Source organism: Hipposideros armiger, unplaced genomic scaffold (genome assembly GCF_001890085.2).
Source record: "Hipposideros armiger isolate ML-2016 unplaced genomic scaffold, ASM189008v1 scaffold_297, whole genome shotgun sequence".
NCBI classification, from domain to species: domain Eukaryota; kingdom Metazoa; phylum Chordata; class Mammalia; order Chiroptera; family Hipposideridae; genus Hipposideros; species Hipposideros armiger.
This window is the reverse complement of record NW_017731647.1, coordinates 218,937-235,938: the sequence shown is the minus strand read 5'-3', so window position 1 is coordinate 235,938 and position 17,002 is coordinate 218,937. Positions and strand designations below refer to the sequence as shown.

The following is a 17,002-nucleotide window of genomic DNA, read 5'->3' as shown; positions in this document are numbered from 1 at the left end:
GTATAAAGATACCTAGACCAAAAAGTCATAAATGTGGCCAGTAGCTCTCCTGACAACCTTCATTTACTTTTTTTCCACACCTAAGCTAAAGACCTTCAAAACTTTTTTTTCAAGGTAAGTAAGATGATTTCTGATGAAATGTGTAATAGGATACACTCACTGAGATTTAAATTTTTTATGTACTAGGATTCAAAAAAAGAATTTTCCATTCATGACGCTTTCAAAAATTATTTAGGCAATAAAATGTAGAGGAGACTGCAACTGAGAAGTGATGTTTGGATGGCTAAAGCCCCCAAATGATCAAGTAAATGAAAGAAATAAAACTCTAATATTGAAGCAGGCAGATACTTAACAGTACAGAAGCCGTTGGAATAATGATCTTTCACATAAGCCTTTAAAGCACTGTCGCAGGATTCTCTCCAGGATTTCAGACCTCCATCGACTTCCTCTGGCTGGGGGTCACTTGCTTCTTTCCGTAAGTGATCAAACTTAAAGGAAATTTTGTTTCTTGGGTCTAAAAATCTGCTATTACCCAAGTCACCGTGTTCTGTAATTAAGACCTTCCAAAGAAAAATTAGAAATATGAGTAACTGTAAAAAAGTTCTTAACACATTTTACAAAACAAAAATTCTGAAGACAGTTAACTTCTCATTTAGATTTCTTTCATATTGATTCTTCAAAGAAGTCACATTTTTATTCTTTCATAGTTATAACAATAACTTATGTGTATACTTTTGTATTCTTCTTTACATATTTTATGAAATTTTCCCAGTCATTATACTGAGCATTCAAAATAGGTAATACATTCACATGGTTCAGAAATGGAAAAAATATAAAATGAAGTCTTTTTCTCACCTTTATCTCCCATCCACCAAATTCCTAACAAATTTCCCCTTCCCCACAAGGTAACTGATTTTATTAATATAGAGCAAGGGTCGGCAAGCTGTCTATGCATGTGGGTGCCACCTGTTTTGTAAGTAAATTTTTATCGAACAGTCCCACTTGTTTGTTTCTGTATTGTCTATAGCTGCTTTCCTGCCGCAAACAAAGTTAAGTCGTTACAACTGGCTCTATGTTATGCAAAACTGAAAATATTTACTATCTGGCCCTTTACAGAAAGAAATTTGCCAATTCCTGATTTAGAGTATTCTTTTGGCATTGTTTTTACAAATACAAGCAAATATGAACATGTATTCTAATTTTCCACCTGTTTTACACAGGAATTAGCATATTGTACTACGCTTTTTCTGTTTTGAACTTAATGTATCTAGAAGATCTTTCGGTATTAGTACTTAGAGAACGTCCTTGTTTACCAGCTGTATACTAGTGCATTGTATGGATGTACAAGAATTTATTCAGCCAGTTCCCTATGAATGGATAGCTGGGTTATTTGCAATCTTTTGCTATTATGAACATCGCAATGAATGTCCTTGTTTGATCATTATGTACAAATTATGTCTATGTACCAAGTACCACAGTGGGATAAATTCCCTGAAGTGGGGAAACTGGGTCAAAGGGTAAATGCATTCATAATTCTGATATTGACAAACTGTCCTCTATCATAGGGTGTTGTACCAAGTAACAAGTCTATCATCAGTAGAAATTTTAATTGACATTTCTTTTCACCTTTTAAAGAGAGTCCTTTCTATTTCCTTTTCTGTGAACTGTCTGTTCCTATATTTTGTCCACTTTTGTAAAGACCTTTTCTTTGGTCTTTTTCCAGTTGAATTCGTTATTAATTAGGGAGGTTAACCTTTTGCATGTATTGTGACTTTGACATAGTTCCCCCTAATTTGCCATTTGTCTTCTGAATAATCTAACATTTGTAATAATTACATACCATTTCACAATATAGACATACCATAGTATACTTAATCATTTCAGAATTGAAGGAGATTTAAGCTATTTACATTTTACTGTTAAGAAACCACTATAAATTATACCATAAATAAAGTCTTCTTAAAAAAATTTATTTGGAAAGAATTCGTAGTTTAGAGATTCCTGTCTTTATCTTCAGACTACCCTTAAAAAGCTTGCTTATACTGACGATAGGAACAAGTAACTATTCCCTAGTCTTACCCTTATAAAGCTTCCTCATTATAATTTTGAAACTTTTGTAACTAAAAGGTAAATGAATATATCACATTAAAATTTCATTTTATTTTATTTTTTTTAAGATTTTTTTTATTGGGGGGTTGGGGGAGGGGAACAGACAAGTTGCTGTCCCTGTGTTCCTCAGCCCAGTTGTGGAGGGCGCCACTACACTTGCCCATGTTGGTATTATCATTGTGCTCTTCCTGGATGAGGCAGTCACTTGCCAGACATTGGACGGCTCCTCACGGCGGCTCATGGCAGCTAATGCCCGCTGCTGGCCAGCCCCACTACAGCCTACGCCATCACCGGCGACTCACAGCAGCCCAGCTCCAGGTCAAGCTGTTGTTTACCATCCTAGCTGCAGAGGGCGCAGCGTTACTGGCCCTCATGTGGGATCCGAACTGGGTCCCACTGCTCAGAGCTGGCGCTCCCAAGCCAACTCCTAACCAATGTGCCACTTGGCCTGCCCAACACATTAAAATTTTAATCTGCATTTCCTTAATTACTATTACTAGGCGGCCTAACACTTTTCCAAGTTTGTTTTGTATTCCCCAATTGGGTGCAAGTGGTTCATGTCTGTCGTTCATTTTTTCACTGAACTCTTGGCATCATCCTTAGGTATTTGAACAATTTTTCTATTATGTTTGAGGTACATATTTTCTCCTTTTTAAATCTTAGTTTTGAAACTTTATTATGCAGATACCAGTTTCTTTTACAAATGTTAATGTTTCATTACTCAAGGCATGATTCTTTTTCCATTTCCGACTAAATTTTTTATGTTTTAAAGAACAGTTAACCTTTAAACCCCACCTGGAATTAATCTAGGTATATAGTTGGCACTGAAAATTGAAGTTAGATTAATCCCATACATTTTATCAATTGTTTCCTTTTCCTTCTGCTTTATGATACTTAGGGTTAAGGTGTTTTCGATCATTGCTTTTCTTTTTCTCTTTCTTTCTTTCCTTTCTTTTTCTTTCTTTCTTTCTTTTTTCATGGGGGTGTAATGGTATCTCATTCCGGTTTTAATCTGCATTTAGGAATCATATAAATCTTTTTTTTTTTAAAGATATTATTGGGGAATTCGGAAGGGAACAGCCAAGTTGTTGTCCTTCAGTCTTAGTTGTGGAGGACACACCTAGCTCAGCTCCAAATCCAGTTACCATCTGGTCGCCCTTCGGCAGCTCAGCTCAAGGTGCCGTGTTCAATCTTAGTTGCGGGTAGACAGAGCCCATCCCATGCGGGAGTCAAACCGGCAACCTTGTTAGGAGCCATCCTGCCACTTGTTGGCAGCTCAGCGGCAGCTCAGCTCTGGCGCAGCTCACTGGCCTATGTGGGAATCGAACCGGCAGCCCTGTTGTTCAGAGCTCGCACTCTTAACCAACTGAGCCACTCGGCTGGCCCCCTTGCTTTATTTCTTTGTGTTTGCTAGCATTAGTCTGCCTTCATTGTTGTTTTTGATCAGAATAATCCTGTATAGTCTATTACAATTTTCATAGGAATTGAACAAAATCTATTTGAAAAACAAACCTTTCCATATCATTTATGTTTCTTATTCAGATAAGCTTTCCATATTATTATTTTTCTTATTTGGAAACATGGCAGTTAAATCTACTTAATTTTCCATTTATTTGGATTAAAGTGTGTCGGCAATGTTTTCGTGTGTGAGTGTATATGAACTGTGTGGCAGACTCTTTTGAGTTTCTTATCCAGTATTCACTCTCTCATTTTTCCATACTAACAAAACCTCAAAGTTTTTCAAGAAGGCAATGTGTCCAAGTAAAAAAATGATACCTCCCAGCTAGAAATGATAAAGTGATATGCATGTGGGTAATAACTTTCAGTGGAAATCGTTTCTGGAATCGCCAACAGCACCTTTCAAGCCTTCCTCTTCCTTCCTGCCTGGAACAGAGTCAATGCCCAGAAATGGAGCAGCTATCTTGAGAGCATAATCAAAGCCATACCTAAGGATGGCAGAATAGAGAGCTAGAAGCAACTTAGGTCTGATGACATCATGGAGCTGCCATATCCATCCTAACTAAATATTACCTCTGGTCTTATGTGACAAAAGTCTCTATTTAGTTAACCCACTATAATTGATTTTGTTATATGCATACATCTTTCCTTATTTTAATTTCCAGGTAATATCTTTTTGTTGTTGCTGTTATGGCTAAGAACGTGATCTCTTTTTGAGTACATTTTTAAGTTGGTTACTACTGGTACACGGGAATGTTGACAAAGTTAGCCATTTCTTTTTCTTTTTTTTTTTTTTTTTAGCTGAGCCATCCCGCCACCTGTTGGCAGCTCACGGCTGCTCAGCTCGGGCTGACTTGAACCGCTGTTGCTCAGAGCTCAAACTCTTGAGCGAGCTCTTAACCAACTGAGCCACTCAGCCGGCCCTTAGCCATTTCTTATATAGTATATTTGGACACAGACCTAACTATTTCAGTAATTCCTCTGTATTATTAAAGTATACAATATCAATTACAAGCAATATTTATCATTTATTTTCCAATATTTTTTGTCTTTTATACTTGTAATTAATCTATTTTCATTGAGAAAATTAATAAGCAAAAATATAAAGCAAAAAGGGCCGGCTGAGTGGCTCAGTTGGTTAAGAGCTCGCTCAAGAGTTTGAGCTCTGAGCAACAGTGGTTTGAGTCAGCCCGAGCTGAGCAGCCATGAGCTGCCAACAGGTGGCGGGATGGCTCAGCTAAAAAAAAAAAAAAATATATATATATATATATATATATATATAAAGCAAAACAAATTCCAGTAATCTTACAATTCCGATACACAGAGAACTAACATTTTGATGTATATTTTCCCACATTTCCTTTTCTATGTACATCTATGTACTTTATTTTTTTAATTCTTAAGATGCATATGCTCTCATGTCCTAATATCTCATAAAATGGCATGCATCTTACACTTGACAGCTGTTAGGGCTGTATCATAGTTTAACCGGTAGAGTTTTTTCTTTCTTAGTGGTACATGAAATAACACATTTATTTCATGTGTTTCACAGAATTTAAGGTACATTGATTCCAATACATTATATCTGTTCTTTAAATATCTATAAAAATAAGCTAGTATAATTCTACACATTGCTTTATGTTTTAGATGAACATCTTCCCAGATCAATATTTATATCAGTTTTCAATGGCTGCAGCGTATTTTGGTCTAGAAATATTTAATTTAATTTTGGACATTTAGATTGTTCCCAATTTTTCACTATTATAAACTTTGCTTCAAATAATCTTTTTATACATCTGTACACTCATTTTCCCAGGATATAGTCTGTGGACTTGTTGGTTCAAAGAGGATTCAGACTTTTAAAAGGCATTTGGTATTTAGTGCTATATTGTCTTTGAAGTATACATTAATGAACTTGCAAAGCCTTATCATGCAATGTTAATAATTATAGTCATAATGGGAATATTTGCTTTGTTTCTATATTTCAACAGGAATGCCTATCTTCCCATTAAATATAATGTCTCCTATTATTCTTACCAAGGAGAATTAGAAATAGCTGAAAAACCTGTGTAAAACTCAACTCCTTTTATTTTCACTGTTCTTGTTAGGGGCAGCTCTCTTTTCCTATCAAAGAAACTCGTGGTATTATCAGAGAGAGGAAGAATTTCCTAATATGCTGAATATTTATAAAAGCTATGAAAACTAAGAGATGAATTCATTCAGCATCTTATCTTCACACAGCCACTTTGGTTTATAGGATTTCTATTACCGTCCAGGCATAGCTTATCAAATAGAAACAGTTTTTACCTGATCTTCATATCCTTCTATCTTCACGGGTGTGAACTGATCCATGTTGTACTGAGCAAATGCACTGTTATAAAAAGTAACAAAAAGGGAGGAGGAGGTAATTACACACAAATAAACAAAACAAGTATTTCACATAACAGTGAGGGACAATGTGAAAACACTCTCTGGTGCTTTTGCCCTTTCGCTGCAGAAGCTGGGGATACCACAATGCCTTCCAACTTTCTGTAGGAACTCCTCTCTGTAGCAATCTCAGAAGTACCCTAAACTCTGAAATTACCATTTCTTCTCCATTCCTAAGCTCCAAAAGAGCTCGCACTTAGGCAATTCCTAAGTGTTAAGCAATCTATTACTGTGAATTACCAACAGTTTTAACCATTTAGACAGAAGCTTTCAGTAATTCCATAAAAAAAAATCTTCAAATGTCATCTTCTTTATTGTGGGCTCTCTGAGGCAACACAGGGTAGGAGAGACTGTAATTAAATGTACTGGAAGGTATTTCACATGGGGAGAGGGTAAGGTGAGAGCTGGAGCTGAGCTTAAGTCTCAGAGGAGAACCCAACGGAGAGTAGAGGCTATTCAAAAACAGGACTATGAATAATCGAAGTACATGCCTAATATTATTGTTTGTTGACTTGTTTAGTGCTAGGTTTATGAAACTCTGCATTTTCAATGGCTTCCTAGTACATCTTACAAAGTAAGCTAAAGTAAAAAATAAGGCAAAAAAAAAAAGGACGGAAATAGGCTGCAGTATAAGAAAGCATAATACACTTATATTCTTATAAAGTATCAGTCTTCTCCCAGAATTCACTTGCCAAGGGAAGAGCTGAACATCTTCCCAGCCCAATTTTAACTTACTAACACACCTACTAGACCACTGCTTTTAAGCAAAGCATTAAGCTTTTCATAGACTTTTCAAGAGAAACCAAAGTTACAAATATTTAACGTTCAAATAGTTAAGGCTGGTCTTCAATTTTCTCATTTTAAGTTACTGGTTTTTTTGTTTAAAGATTTTTATTGGGAAATTGGGGGATGGGAACAGCGCTGGGGAATTGGGGGAGGAAGAACAAACAAGTTGCTGTCCTTTTGTTCTTCAGTCTAGTTGTGGGGGACGTTGATTCACTGGCCCAAGTTGGCACCATCAGTGCGCTCTTCCCGGGCAAGGCAGATCAGTCGCTGGCTTCTGGACGGCCGCTCACCGTGGCTGCTGGCTACACACGGTAGCCCATGGCAACCCACTGCCAAAGGGGCTGCAGCCTACTTCGTCGCCCGGTGACTCACGGCAGCCCAGCTCCAGGTTGAGCTGTTGTTCAGCATCTTAGCTGTAGAGGACAGTGTCACTGGCCCTCATATGTGGGATCCGAACTGGGGCCCTCTGGTGTCCCAAGCCAGCTCTTAACCAACGCGCCACTCGGCCGGCCCACTGTTATGTTTTTTTGGTTTTGTTTTGTTTTGTTTTAAAAGGATTTTATTGGGGAATTAGGGAAAGGGGAACAGACAAGTTGCTGTCCTTTTGTTCTGCAGTATAGTTGTGGAGGATGTTGCTTCACTGGCCCATGTTAGTATTATCATTGCACTCTTCCCAGGTGAGGCAGATTGGTTGCCAGCCTCTGGACGGCTGCTCACAGCGGCTCTTGGCAGCTCACACCGGCTGCCGGCCACACACAGTAGCTTATGGCGGCCCACTGCAGCAGGGGCTGCAGCCTACGCCGTCACCAGAAACTCATGGCAGCCCAGCTCCAGGTCGAGCTGTTGTTCACCATCTTAGCTGTAGAGGGCGCAGTGTCACTGGCCCTCATGTGGGATCCGAACCGGGGCCCTGCTGCTCAGAGCTGGCATCCCAAGCCAGCTCTTAACCAACGTGCCACTTGGCCGGCCCCGTTGTTTTTTAATGAATTATTTTCTCATAACATCACATCTCCATGTAACAAAATAAGTCCTAAACACAATGGTTCTTCAGAAAGGAATATAAATTAAATGCTCATGGAAAGTGGGTTAAATATTAATTAAAAAAAAAAGCTTAAGGAGTAGGGAGTAAATAAGTATTTTGCTCTAGGATGTGTCCTATGACTATAGACTGCAAACACCAACACCAAAATTTGTTACCATTTAATCCCATTTTAAGTAAATGATATCTCCATTCTACCAGGTGCGCAGGTCCCAAATTTGGGATCACCCCTGATTCTTCTTTCTCTCACACTTCACAACCAATCCATCAGCAAGTCTTGTAGGTTCTACCTTGAGTATACAGTCAGAGTCTGACTCCTTCCCACCAACCCTCCTACTACCACTCTAGTCCAAATCACCACTGTTCATCTCTGAACTGCCCCATCTTCTAAGTCCTCATTTCACTTCAATCTCTGCCCCCCTGCAGAGCAGCCAGTGATTATTCTAAAATAAGTCTCGTCATGTCATTCTGTGCTCAAAACACTCAAATAATTTTCTATCTCTCACAGAATAAAACTTACTCTTTCACTTGGTCTACAGTGCCCTATTTGGTCCAGAAGTGCTGGGAGATATCAGAGAATGGTTCTGGTGGTCAGAAGCATAGGTGAAATCCAGGAAAGAGGGTAAATCCTAGACCATTCAGGCCGCCTTGATTTTACACAGAAGGCGATAATGACGAGGATGATGGTTATTGAAACATTTGCTGAGCTCTTACTACGAGGACTAGGGCCAAGGGACCAAAGCACTTCTTTATGGAAATACAACAGAACTCTTCATTTGTATGAAAAATCAAATATTTGGGCATAAGACAATTCTCCTTTAGCAAGAGGTTCTCCAGGAATCGCGTCTGTAAGAACCAGAATATTTATAAATACAGAGCTTTATAGTTAGAGCAATCAAAACAATTGAAGTATCTGAAGTACACAGCAAATTCTACTGTCACTCCTAAGTGGAAATGGGACAAGATGCTTAGGATGCAATCCCCTTGGGGTCTTGGCATTTCACTCCCATTTCCACTCGGGCAGTATCAAGGAAAGTACAGAGAGATTTATTGGGGTAGCTCTCAAGGACAAAACTAAGACCAACATGGCAGGCAAATTGAAGAACCTGCCTTGGGAAACAGCGACTTCCTTATTATTAGAAGCATTCAGATTGGATAACCATCTGTTGACAAAATGTAGATGAGGTTCTTTCAATGACAGGGCAGAGAGTAGACAGGGGATGAACTAGCAAATCATGAATATGTCTTTTTCTATAGCAGATTCTATGCATCGAAGAGAAACCAGCATTAGAACATATCTTTAGTGTATGTCTAAATCAATGTATAATTAGGGTATCTTTCACAATGACGATTATAGCGATGGTGTGCAAATTTTAGGTTTGCAGAATCTGGTACCAAAATGAATTCTAAAAAGCAGCATGGACAGGGCAGGAGAGGATGGTTTTGCTGGCAGCAGCTCTTAAGAGTTTTCTATAGCTAAATATTCTAAATTATATTTGATACCAAATACCTTCATGATAATTATTTGTTGCTCTGCATCAAAATCCTTGTCTCATCTCCCCACACCACCCTTTCCCAGACATTATCTAATTCTGATTTCCTCTTTACAAAGGAACTCTGGGCCAGTTGGATAGACAGTAACTGAAATTGAACTTTGTATTGAAGATAAAGGATAGTGATAACAGGATAAAAGGATAGTGATAGTGATAAGCCAGAAAACAGGAGGCTTTGAAAGCTAGACTGTGTTTAGAGTTGAAGAAGACAAAGCAAAACAAACAAAACCTCCATTCCACTGTAATGTTTTTGAGAAAAAAGACAATATAAAAATGTTATTTTTAAAGATTAATTAGGCAGACAGTTGATAAGGAGTCAATGACTGGGTAGAACAATCACGCTATTATTTTACAGTGAATTCTTAAAATTAAGGCACTTTCTGAGTATCTGCTATTCTTTGGCAATTTGAGAAACATTTTCATTCCTCAACAGCAGCCTAATCTTTCTATAACTAGCAGTTATAAAAAAAATTCAACATAAACTAAAAGAACTATAGAAGAAAACCTAAGAGCTAACATCACACTCTTCTATAATAGGGGAAATCTGCGCAAAAATAAGATCGTATATAATAATAAGCTTTAAGGAAGACAACATTTTGGAGGAACATGTTTTCTCCAAGAAAAAAACAACTACAATGCTAAAACTAACAGCTCTATTTTGAAGTATTTTAAACTTAGATGTCAGGGTGCTAGTTTACTATCAACACAGTTTATCCAATATTAGAATAAAAGTGGATTTAAAAAGATACTCACTGTGCTGCCCCTTCCCTGAGGAGATTGTCATTATTAAGTAGTAGCCGGACATCTGAGGAGGAAAGAAGTGTTAAAAGGTGCTCAAATTAAAATGTTCAATAGAGGGCAAACGAGAACACTTTTAGCAGATTTCTAGATTAGATTTTTTTTTTTTAAAGATTTTATTGGGCAATCAGGGAAGGGGAACAGATAAGCTGCTGTCCTTTGGTTCTTTGGTTCTTCAGTCTAGTTGTGGAGGACGTTGGTTCACTGGCCCATGTTGGTATTACCATTGCGCTCTTCCCGGGTGAGGCAGTCGCTCACTGGCCATTGGACGCCACTCACGGCCACTCACGGCGGCTCATGAAAGCTCACGCCAGCTGCCAGCCAGACCCACTGCAGCCCACGCCATTGCCGGTGACTCACTGCAGCCCAGCTTCAGGTTGAGCTGTCGTTCACCATCTTAGCTGTAAAGGGCACAGCGTCACTGGCCCTCATGTGGGATCCAAACCGGGGTCCTACTGTTCAGAGCTGGTGCCCCAAGCCAACTCGCAACCAACGCGCCACTCGGCCGGCCTTAGATTAGATTTTTTAAAAATCAGGCTTTGCAAGGTTAGTCTTTTGAAATATTGTATCTAAAAATGCAAATAAACAGATGCTAATGTTCACAGATCTGCATACAACTATTTGTGGTGCACTAATCCAACGATAAATTCTCAAGGAATTTCACAGCAAATGAAAAACATGTTTTACAGTTTTTAACCTAACAGGTTACATTTAGTACTGTTAGTTTTGTATCTAAAGAATCCTTTAAAATTATTATAGATTAAGAATTGCAGACTTGTCTATAACATCAGACCAACTTAACTGGGCACAATTCAGTCAGTGGCAGTGAAATTGCAGAATATATTTTTCTTTCAATAATCTTAACGTGGGGGGCCTACAATCTTTTAAAAAAGCTGTGTGTCAGGAGTCCAGTCACTTTTCTTTTGGAAGAGGAGGGTCCTTGTTACTAAGAAACTACCAAGAATTAAATCTGAGAGAGAGGCTAATTACAGGCCAAAGGCCATCAACTGACTCAGAGCTTCTCTGAAAGAGGCTAGCAGAGGTCACTGTGTAGCATGCCAGCCAATCAAACCCAGCCCTCATGCCACTCACAGCTTGCCAATTATTAATCTAATGATTTGGTATCAATTATTTTCATGACATTCCTGTAAAGCACATTCAGTTGTCAAAAATAAAACAAGGGACTTCTAATTACAAAGACCATTAATTTTGTTAAAGCAAGAATTTATCTGAAGGCCGGCTGAGTGGCGCGTTGGTTAAGAGCTGACTTGGGACACCAGCTCTGAGCAGCAGGGCCCCGGTTCAGATCCCACATGAGGGCCAGTGACACTGCGCCCTCTACAGCTAAGATGGTGAACAACAGCTCAACCTGGAGCTGGGCTGCCATGAGTCGCCGGTGAAGGCGTAGGCTGCAGCCCCTGCTGCAGTGGGCTGCCATAAGCTACCGTGTGTGGCCAGCAGCCAGCGTGAGTGGCTGGCAGACGGTGTGAGCTGCTAAGAGCCGCTGTGAGCAGCCGTCCAGAGACCGGCGACCGATCTGCCTCACCCGGGAAGAGCGCAATGATAATACCAACACGGGCCAGTGAAGCAACGTCCTCCACAACTAGACTGAAGAACAAAAGGACAGCAACTTGTCTGTTCCCCTTCCCCTAGCACTGTTCCTCTCCCTCAATTCCCCAATAAAAAAAAAATCTTATAAAGTTTCCTTCTTAGTTTGTAATCCCTCACCCCACACCCACACACACACACAAAATCTGAGTTCATTAGTCAGATAAAGTTCAAGTCAAAGGAGAATTTTCTCAAAGCTCAGTTGCTGAAAATTGACATTTCATCAATGTGAAAGCAAGACCAGGGAAAGAAAGGCTGTGTTTGCTTCTCTCTGCTGTTAGTCCTCAAAATCCACAAACCAGTCTATAAAGAAGAATTGTCTTGATTTTTCTGTTGCATTATTTACTCCTTAAAGTAAATGTTTATATGTTGTCCTCCTTTTTCTCTGCATCGTTAATTTTACCAATGGAGATTACTGATTGTTCTATGATGTGTAGGGCTCTGGGTCAGATACAGATGAATATCACACAATTCCTTTCAAGTAGGTAACACATGTAAAACTCAAATTTCAAAATAAATGTTTGCTAAACCGAACTGGGATGCACAAAGATTATGATTTTACTTAATGGGAACTTTAAAACGAATTAATGAGATTATGATGACTTTTTTTTTTTTGTATTGCAAAGTTCAAGGTTCCTCATCTGCATTTTTCATCCTGTAAGTTGTGTTAAGACAGTGAGTAGTATGAAAGGTTGTAAATGTACTGGAATAGTGATTCCCAAACTGGCTGTGACTCAGACTCACCTGGGAGAACTTGATCAAAAAGATCCCACTCCAGGCCTAATGAATGAGAATCTTTCCAGGATGATAAGGCTGGAATGTATATATTTAACAAGCTTCCCAGATGCAGTCAGTTCAGCCCCAACGGCTCTAGCTAGAAAGTCTCCTATACTATGGCACTTCCTGAGTGAAAGCACTGAAGAAATTTAAGTTATGATTTATAAAGATAGACATAAAACTACGAAAATAATTTATATTATCTCTAGATTTACTGATATTAATCTACTTTAAATCTTTTTTCACATAAGACAGGTATCCGAATTTATGAGTTAAGAGCATGGTTTTGATTTGGACCTGGGTTTCTCCAACACTTACTAGCTGGGGGACATTGCATAAGTTATTTTAATCTCTTTGAATCTTGATTTCCTTAGCTATACCTATAATATAAGGATTAAGAGAGATAACAAGCACTCAGTAAATGCTGATATGTTAAGGAGGGCTTAAAATAACTAATCTTTACTCACCATTGAACACTTCATTAAATTCCCCTGGGGGTGCATGAGTGATGAATTTAGCAGCTATGCGTACCTAGAGAAATAAAATTTACAGTAAGAGAATATGAAGAGTTAACAGATAAAAGGGGAATTGACGGATTACAAAATTTTCACTATATCCCTTGAAATAAAATTTCCTGTTTAAACCTTTAGGTCCTAGTCATCTTATATTCAACATTATTACAATCTTCAATAACTATATATAGCAGTAACTTTTTTACTCACCAAAAAAAGTTTTCAAAAACATCTCTGTTCCACTTCATTTTATTTCATTTTTTTTATAGGTAAGATTTTATTTTGCACTGCTATAACAATTTCATTATAGACCAAGGGAGAAAAAGGGGGTGAGGTGGAGAATAAAACCACCACACTGAATAAATTACTAAAGCTTTTCTTTTCTTTTTCTTTTTTGCTGAGCCATCCTGCCACCTTTTGGCAGTTCAGCGGCAGCTCAGCTTGGGCGCAGCTCGGGCAAAGCTCACTGGCCCATGTGGGAATCAAACCAGCGACACTGTTGCTCAGAGCTCGTGGTCTTAAGCAAACTCTTAACCAACTGAACCACTCCACTCGGCTGGCCCCCAAGCCAACTCTTAACCAACGTGCCACTCGGCCGGCCCAATAGTTGCACTTCTCCTGAAAGATACCTATACCTTATTCTTATCCTGATAAGGAAGTTCTATTTGCATAGAATTCAGTGGGAGGTCTTTTTCCGTTTAAAGATATTCAGGATGTTATTATTACTATTTTGTATTTTAACACTTCATTTTTTTTAAGAGCAGTTTTAGGTTCACAGCAAAATTGAGAGAAAGGTACAGAGATTTCCCTTATATACTTCCTATGCCCCCACATGCATAACTTCCCTCATTATTAACATCCCCAGCAGGGTGGTACATTTGTTTTAATCTAGAACTTACATTCACACATCATTATCACCCAAATGTATTACATGAAGCGACCATTACAGTCTCATACAGAGTATTTTCACTGCCCTAAAAATCCTCTGTACTCATCCTATTGTATTTATACTTCTCTCTCCCTAGGATGTTATTTTGGTAAGAGGAAAGAATGAATCTTTTTCTTAAACACAGCTTGCTCAGTGTCGTTCATTTTTTTCATCTGGTTCTAAAGCTTTCAGTGTATCAACAATAAAAACTGTCTGAAAATAATTTAGTAAGTGTGGCACTGATATATTTTAGTTCTCAAACTGAATTCCAAACTAGAATTCCAGTTTCACTGCCTTTATCAAATAAACAAAATTCATGCAGGCTGAGGGTTCTGAGGGGCTAGTGAGAATTTAATTTGGGACTGTAATTCTAGAAAAGTCTTATCATTTTAACAAGTATCAGACTAATGGGGTCATCACCGTATCTTATGCCACCTAGTATCATAGTATGTAAAAATGAGATACTTAAGCATAAAATTTACAACGTATAAGAAAGAACCAGGGCCGGCCGAGTGGCTCAGTTGGTTAAGAGCTTGTTCAAGAGTTTGAGCTCTGAGCAACAGTGGTTCGATTCCCAGCCCGAGCTGAGCAGCTGCTGAGTTGCCACAGGAGGGATTAGCTAAAAAAAAACCAAAAAAACAAAAAAAAAGAACGAATCAAAAAATCGCTCCTGTTTATTATTTCTAGTTATCCTTTCCAACCATTCCCATTTAATTTACAAGTTCCCTATGCACCAAGTTAGAAGGAAATCAATCCTTAGTTCTCATTCTGGACTCTCCTAATATATAATAAGACATCCAGAATGTTGGTAAAAAGATTTCCAAGTCTGCATTTTAAGTGTTCATTTAGAAGTTCAAGGTAAGTGGTAAGTTTTAAGTCATCAACTATTAAAAAGAAAAAAAAATTAAGTATTGGCTCAATCTCAGTGAAGATTAAAAATAGCATTGATAAACATATGGAAAGAGGAAGAGGACCCTATTTGGTTTAATTAGAAGATTTGCCTAAGTGTCTAGGTCAAGAATTAAGGAAGGAGGAAAGTCTGAGGTATAATGTTCTAATATGTTAGGGAAAAAAAAAGATAAAAATGAGTGAAAAAAACCACATAAGCAACTTGTTGCTTAGGAGCTTAAAAGTGTTAAATAAAATACACACACTCACCCCCTACTCTGTAGGTGACTGGGCAGAGATCGGTAAAGGGTTGCAAGTGGCTAGATACAATGAGTATTGTTTTGTAAACAGTCAGGACCAAGTTAGAAATAGGGGAAAACCCACATCAAACACTTTGAGATTGAGGTGCCAAAGAGCACTGATGGCAATGCCCAGTCCAAACGGGTAGAGTTCAGCAGTGAGAACTCACGCTGGATGAAAACAGGAGCAGCGGGAAAATAAGACGGGTTTGCCTTTAAGACCTGGTGCACATGCTGCATGTTATGGTAGTCTAACTTAACAGGCATATCTTTTTACCATTTTTATGTTTTCTTCAAAATCACTGGGAGTCCAACTTGGTTTCACATGCCAGTTTTAGCACTTAATTGTTTGGGTCTTGATTTCTTAATTTGGGAGTATAATACCTGCTCATATCTAGGACTGTTTTAAGGATCCAGTGAGGTAACAAGAGATGGACTTAGATGTAGCAGGACTTTCCCTAAGCAAATGCCTAGGTGTTATTGAGGTCTGAGTAATGTGTCGTCTTTAGAAGTTCTAATCTTTGTGTTTGCCAATTTGTTCATTCACTTAAAATAAAACAAAAAACACTTTAGTGGGTCCCAGGCACTGAGGTGAGTACTAAAGATAAAGACAAAAGGGAGAATAGCAAAAAAAAAAAAGTAAGTCAACAAATTCTTTTCTGCCTTAAGCCAGTGGTTTTGAATCTTGACTCTACATTAGAACCACCTGGGGAGCCATAAAATTCCCGAGGCCTGGGTTCCAGCCACAAAGATTCTGATGTAATAGGTCCGGGGTAGGGTTTGGGCATCAGGAATTTAAAAGCTTCCTCAGGTGATTCTAATATGCTGCCAAGGTTTAGAACTACAATCTAGAGCTAATATTAAGTGCACACCATCATGGTGGATACAAACAACACAAGACAAACATAGAGTCAGCACCTCGGCTTTTCAAATCTTTGTATACTTTGTCCCTGTTTGCAAAACAATTTATACAAATAATAGCCTTCAGTAAAGATGTGCCAATCATGTAAAAATAACTATAATTCAAAGCAGCAAAACTGCTAAATCAGTAATACAGATCATACATAGCACAGGACTTAGGAGGAAGGTGATAGATAGGGGCTGGGTTGGTCAGAGACACCTGTAAGGAAGGGGGAGGTAAGGTCTTAGCTGTGCTCTTCCAAGTGCTTTAGATGGGGGGGGGGGGATCCTAACAAAGGTAATGATGAGAATAAAAAGAGGTGGAGAAAAGTAGCCCTTTGTAAACAGACCAGTTTGGTAGGAACAGAGTATCTATTTGGAGACAGTAAGAGAAGGGGAAAGTAAGACGAGTCAGAGGGCTGTAGTTAAACTGTATCAAGGCAACGGAGAACTGCTGAAGCTTTCCAGTGGGAAGGTCCAGTAACAGAAATTAATCTGGCAGTAATATGGAAATACTGCAGTTGTCAATACAGCTTCACAAACTGGCAATCACACTGTCCTGACAGTTAACTAAGAAATCAAGGCAGATGTTATAAAAGTGAGATTCCTTCACTCATTCAACAAATATCTGAAAACCCACTATGTGTTAGGCACTGTTTTAGGCAATGGTGATTCAGTAGCATACAGTCCTTTCAGAGCTTACATTCTAGTGGGTAAAGAGACGATAAAATAACTAAATCACATGGTATGCTAGCTAGTGACAAATGCTAAAGAGTAAAAAAAAAATAAAGCAGGGAAAGGGGATATTAAATGTTAGGATTTAGAACTGGATAGGGTGACCAGAGAAGGCTTCACTGAGAAGGTGACTTCTGAAGATTAAGTACCGTATTTGCCGGCGTATAAGACGACTGGGCGTATAA

At 38.6% G+C, this 17,002-nt stretch overlaps 1 protein-coding gene across 1 annotated transcript in view; it reads right to left on the bottom strand.

The window, feature by feature from the left end:
* The window catches only part of CAPZA1 (capping actin protein of muscle Z-line subunit alpha 1), a 37,894-nt gene that overhangs the window by 10,877 nt on the left and 10,015 nt on the right, over nt 1-17,002 (bottom strand). The window contains exons 2-5 of the mRNA XM_019659173.1: nt 13,023-13,086; nt 10,126-10,177; nt 5,875-5,938; nt 354-560 (exon numbers count right to left, since the gene is read on the bottom strand). Coding sequence (XP_019514718.1) covers nt 354-560; nt 5,875-5,938; nt 10,126-10,177; nt 13,023-13,086 — 387 coding nt within the window. The remainder of the gene's footprint in view (nt 1-353; nt 561-5,874; nt 5,939-10,125; nt 10,178-13,022; nt 13,087-17,002) is intronic.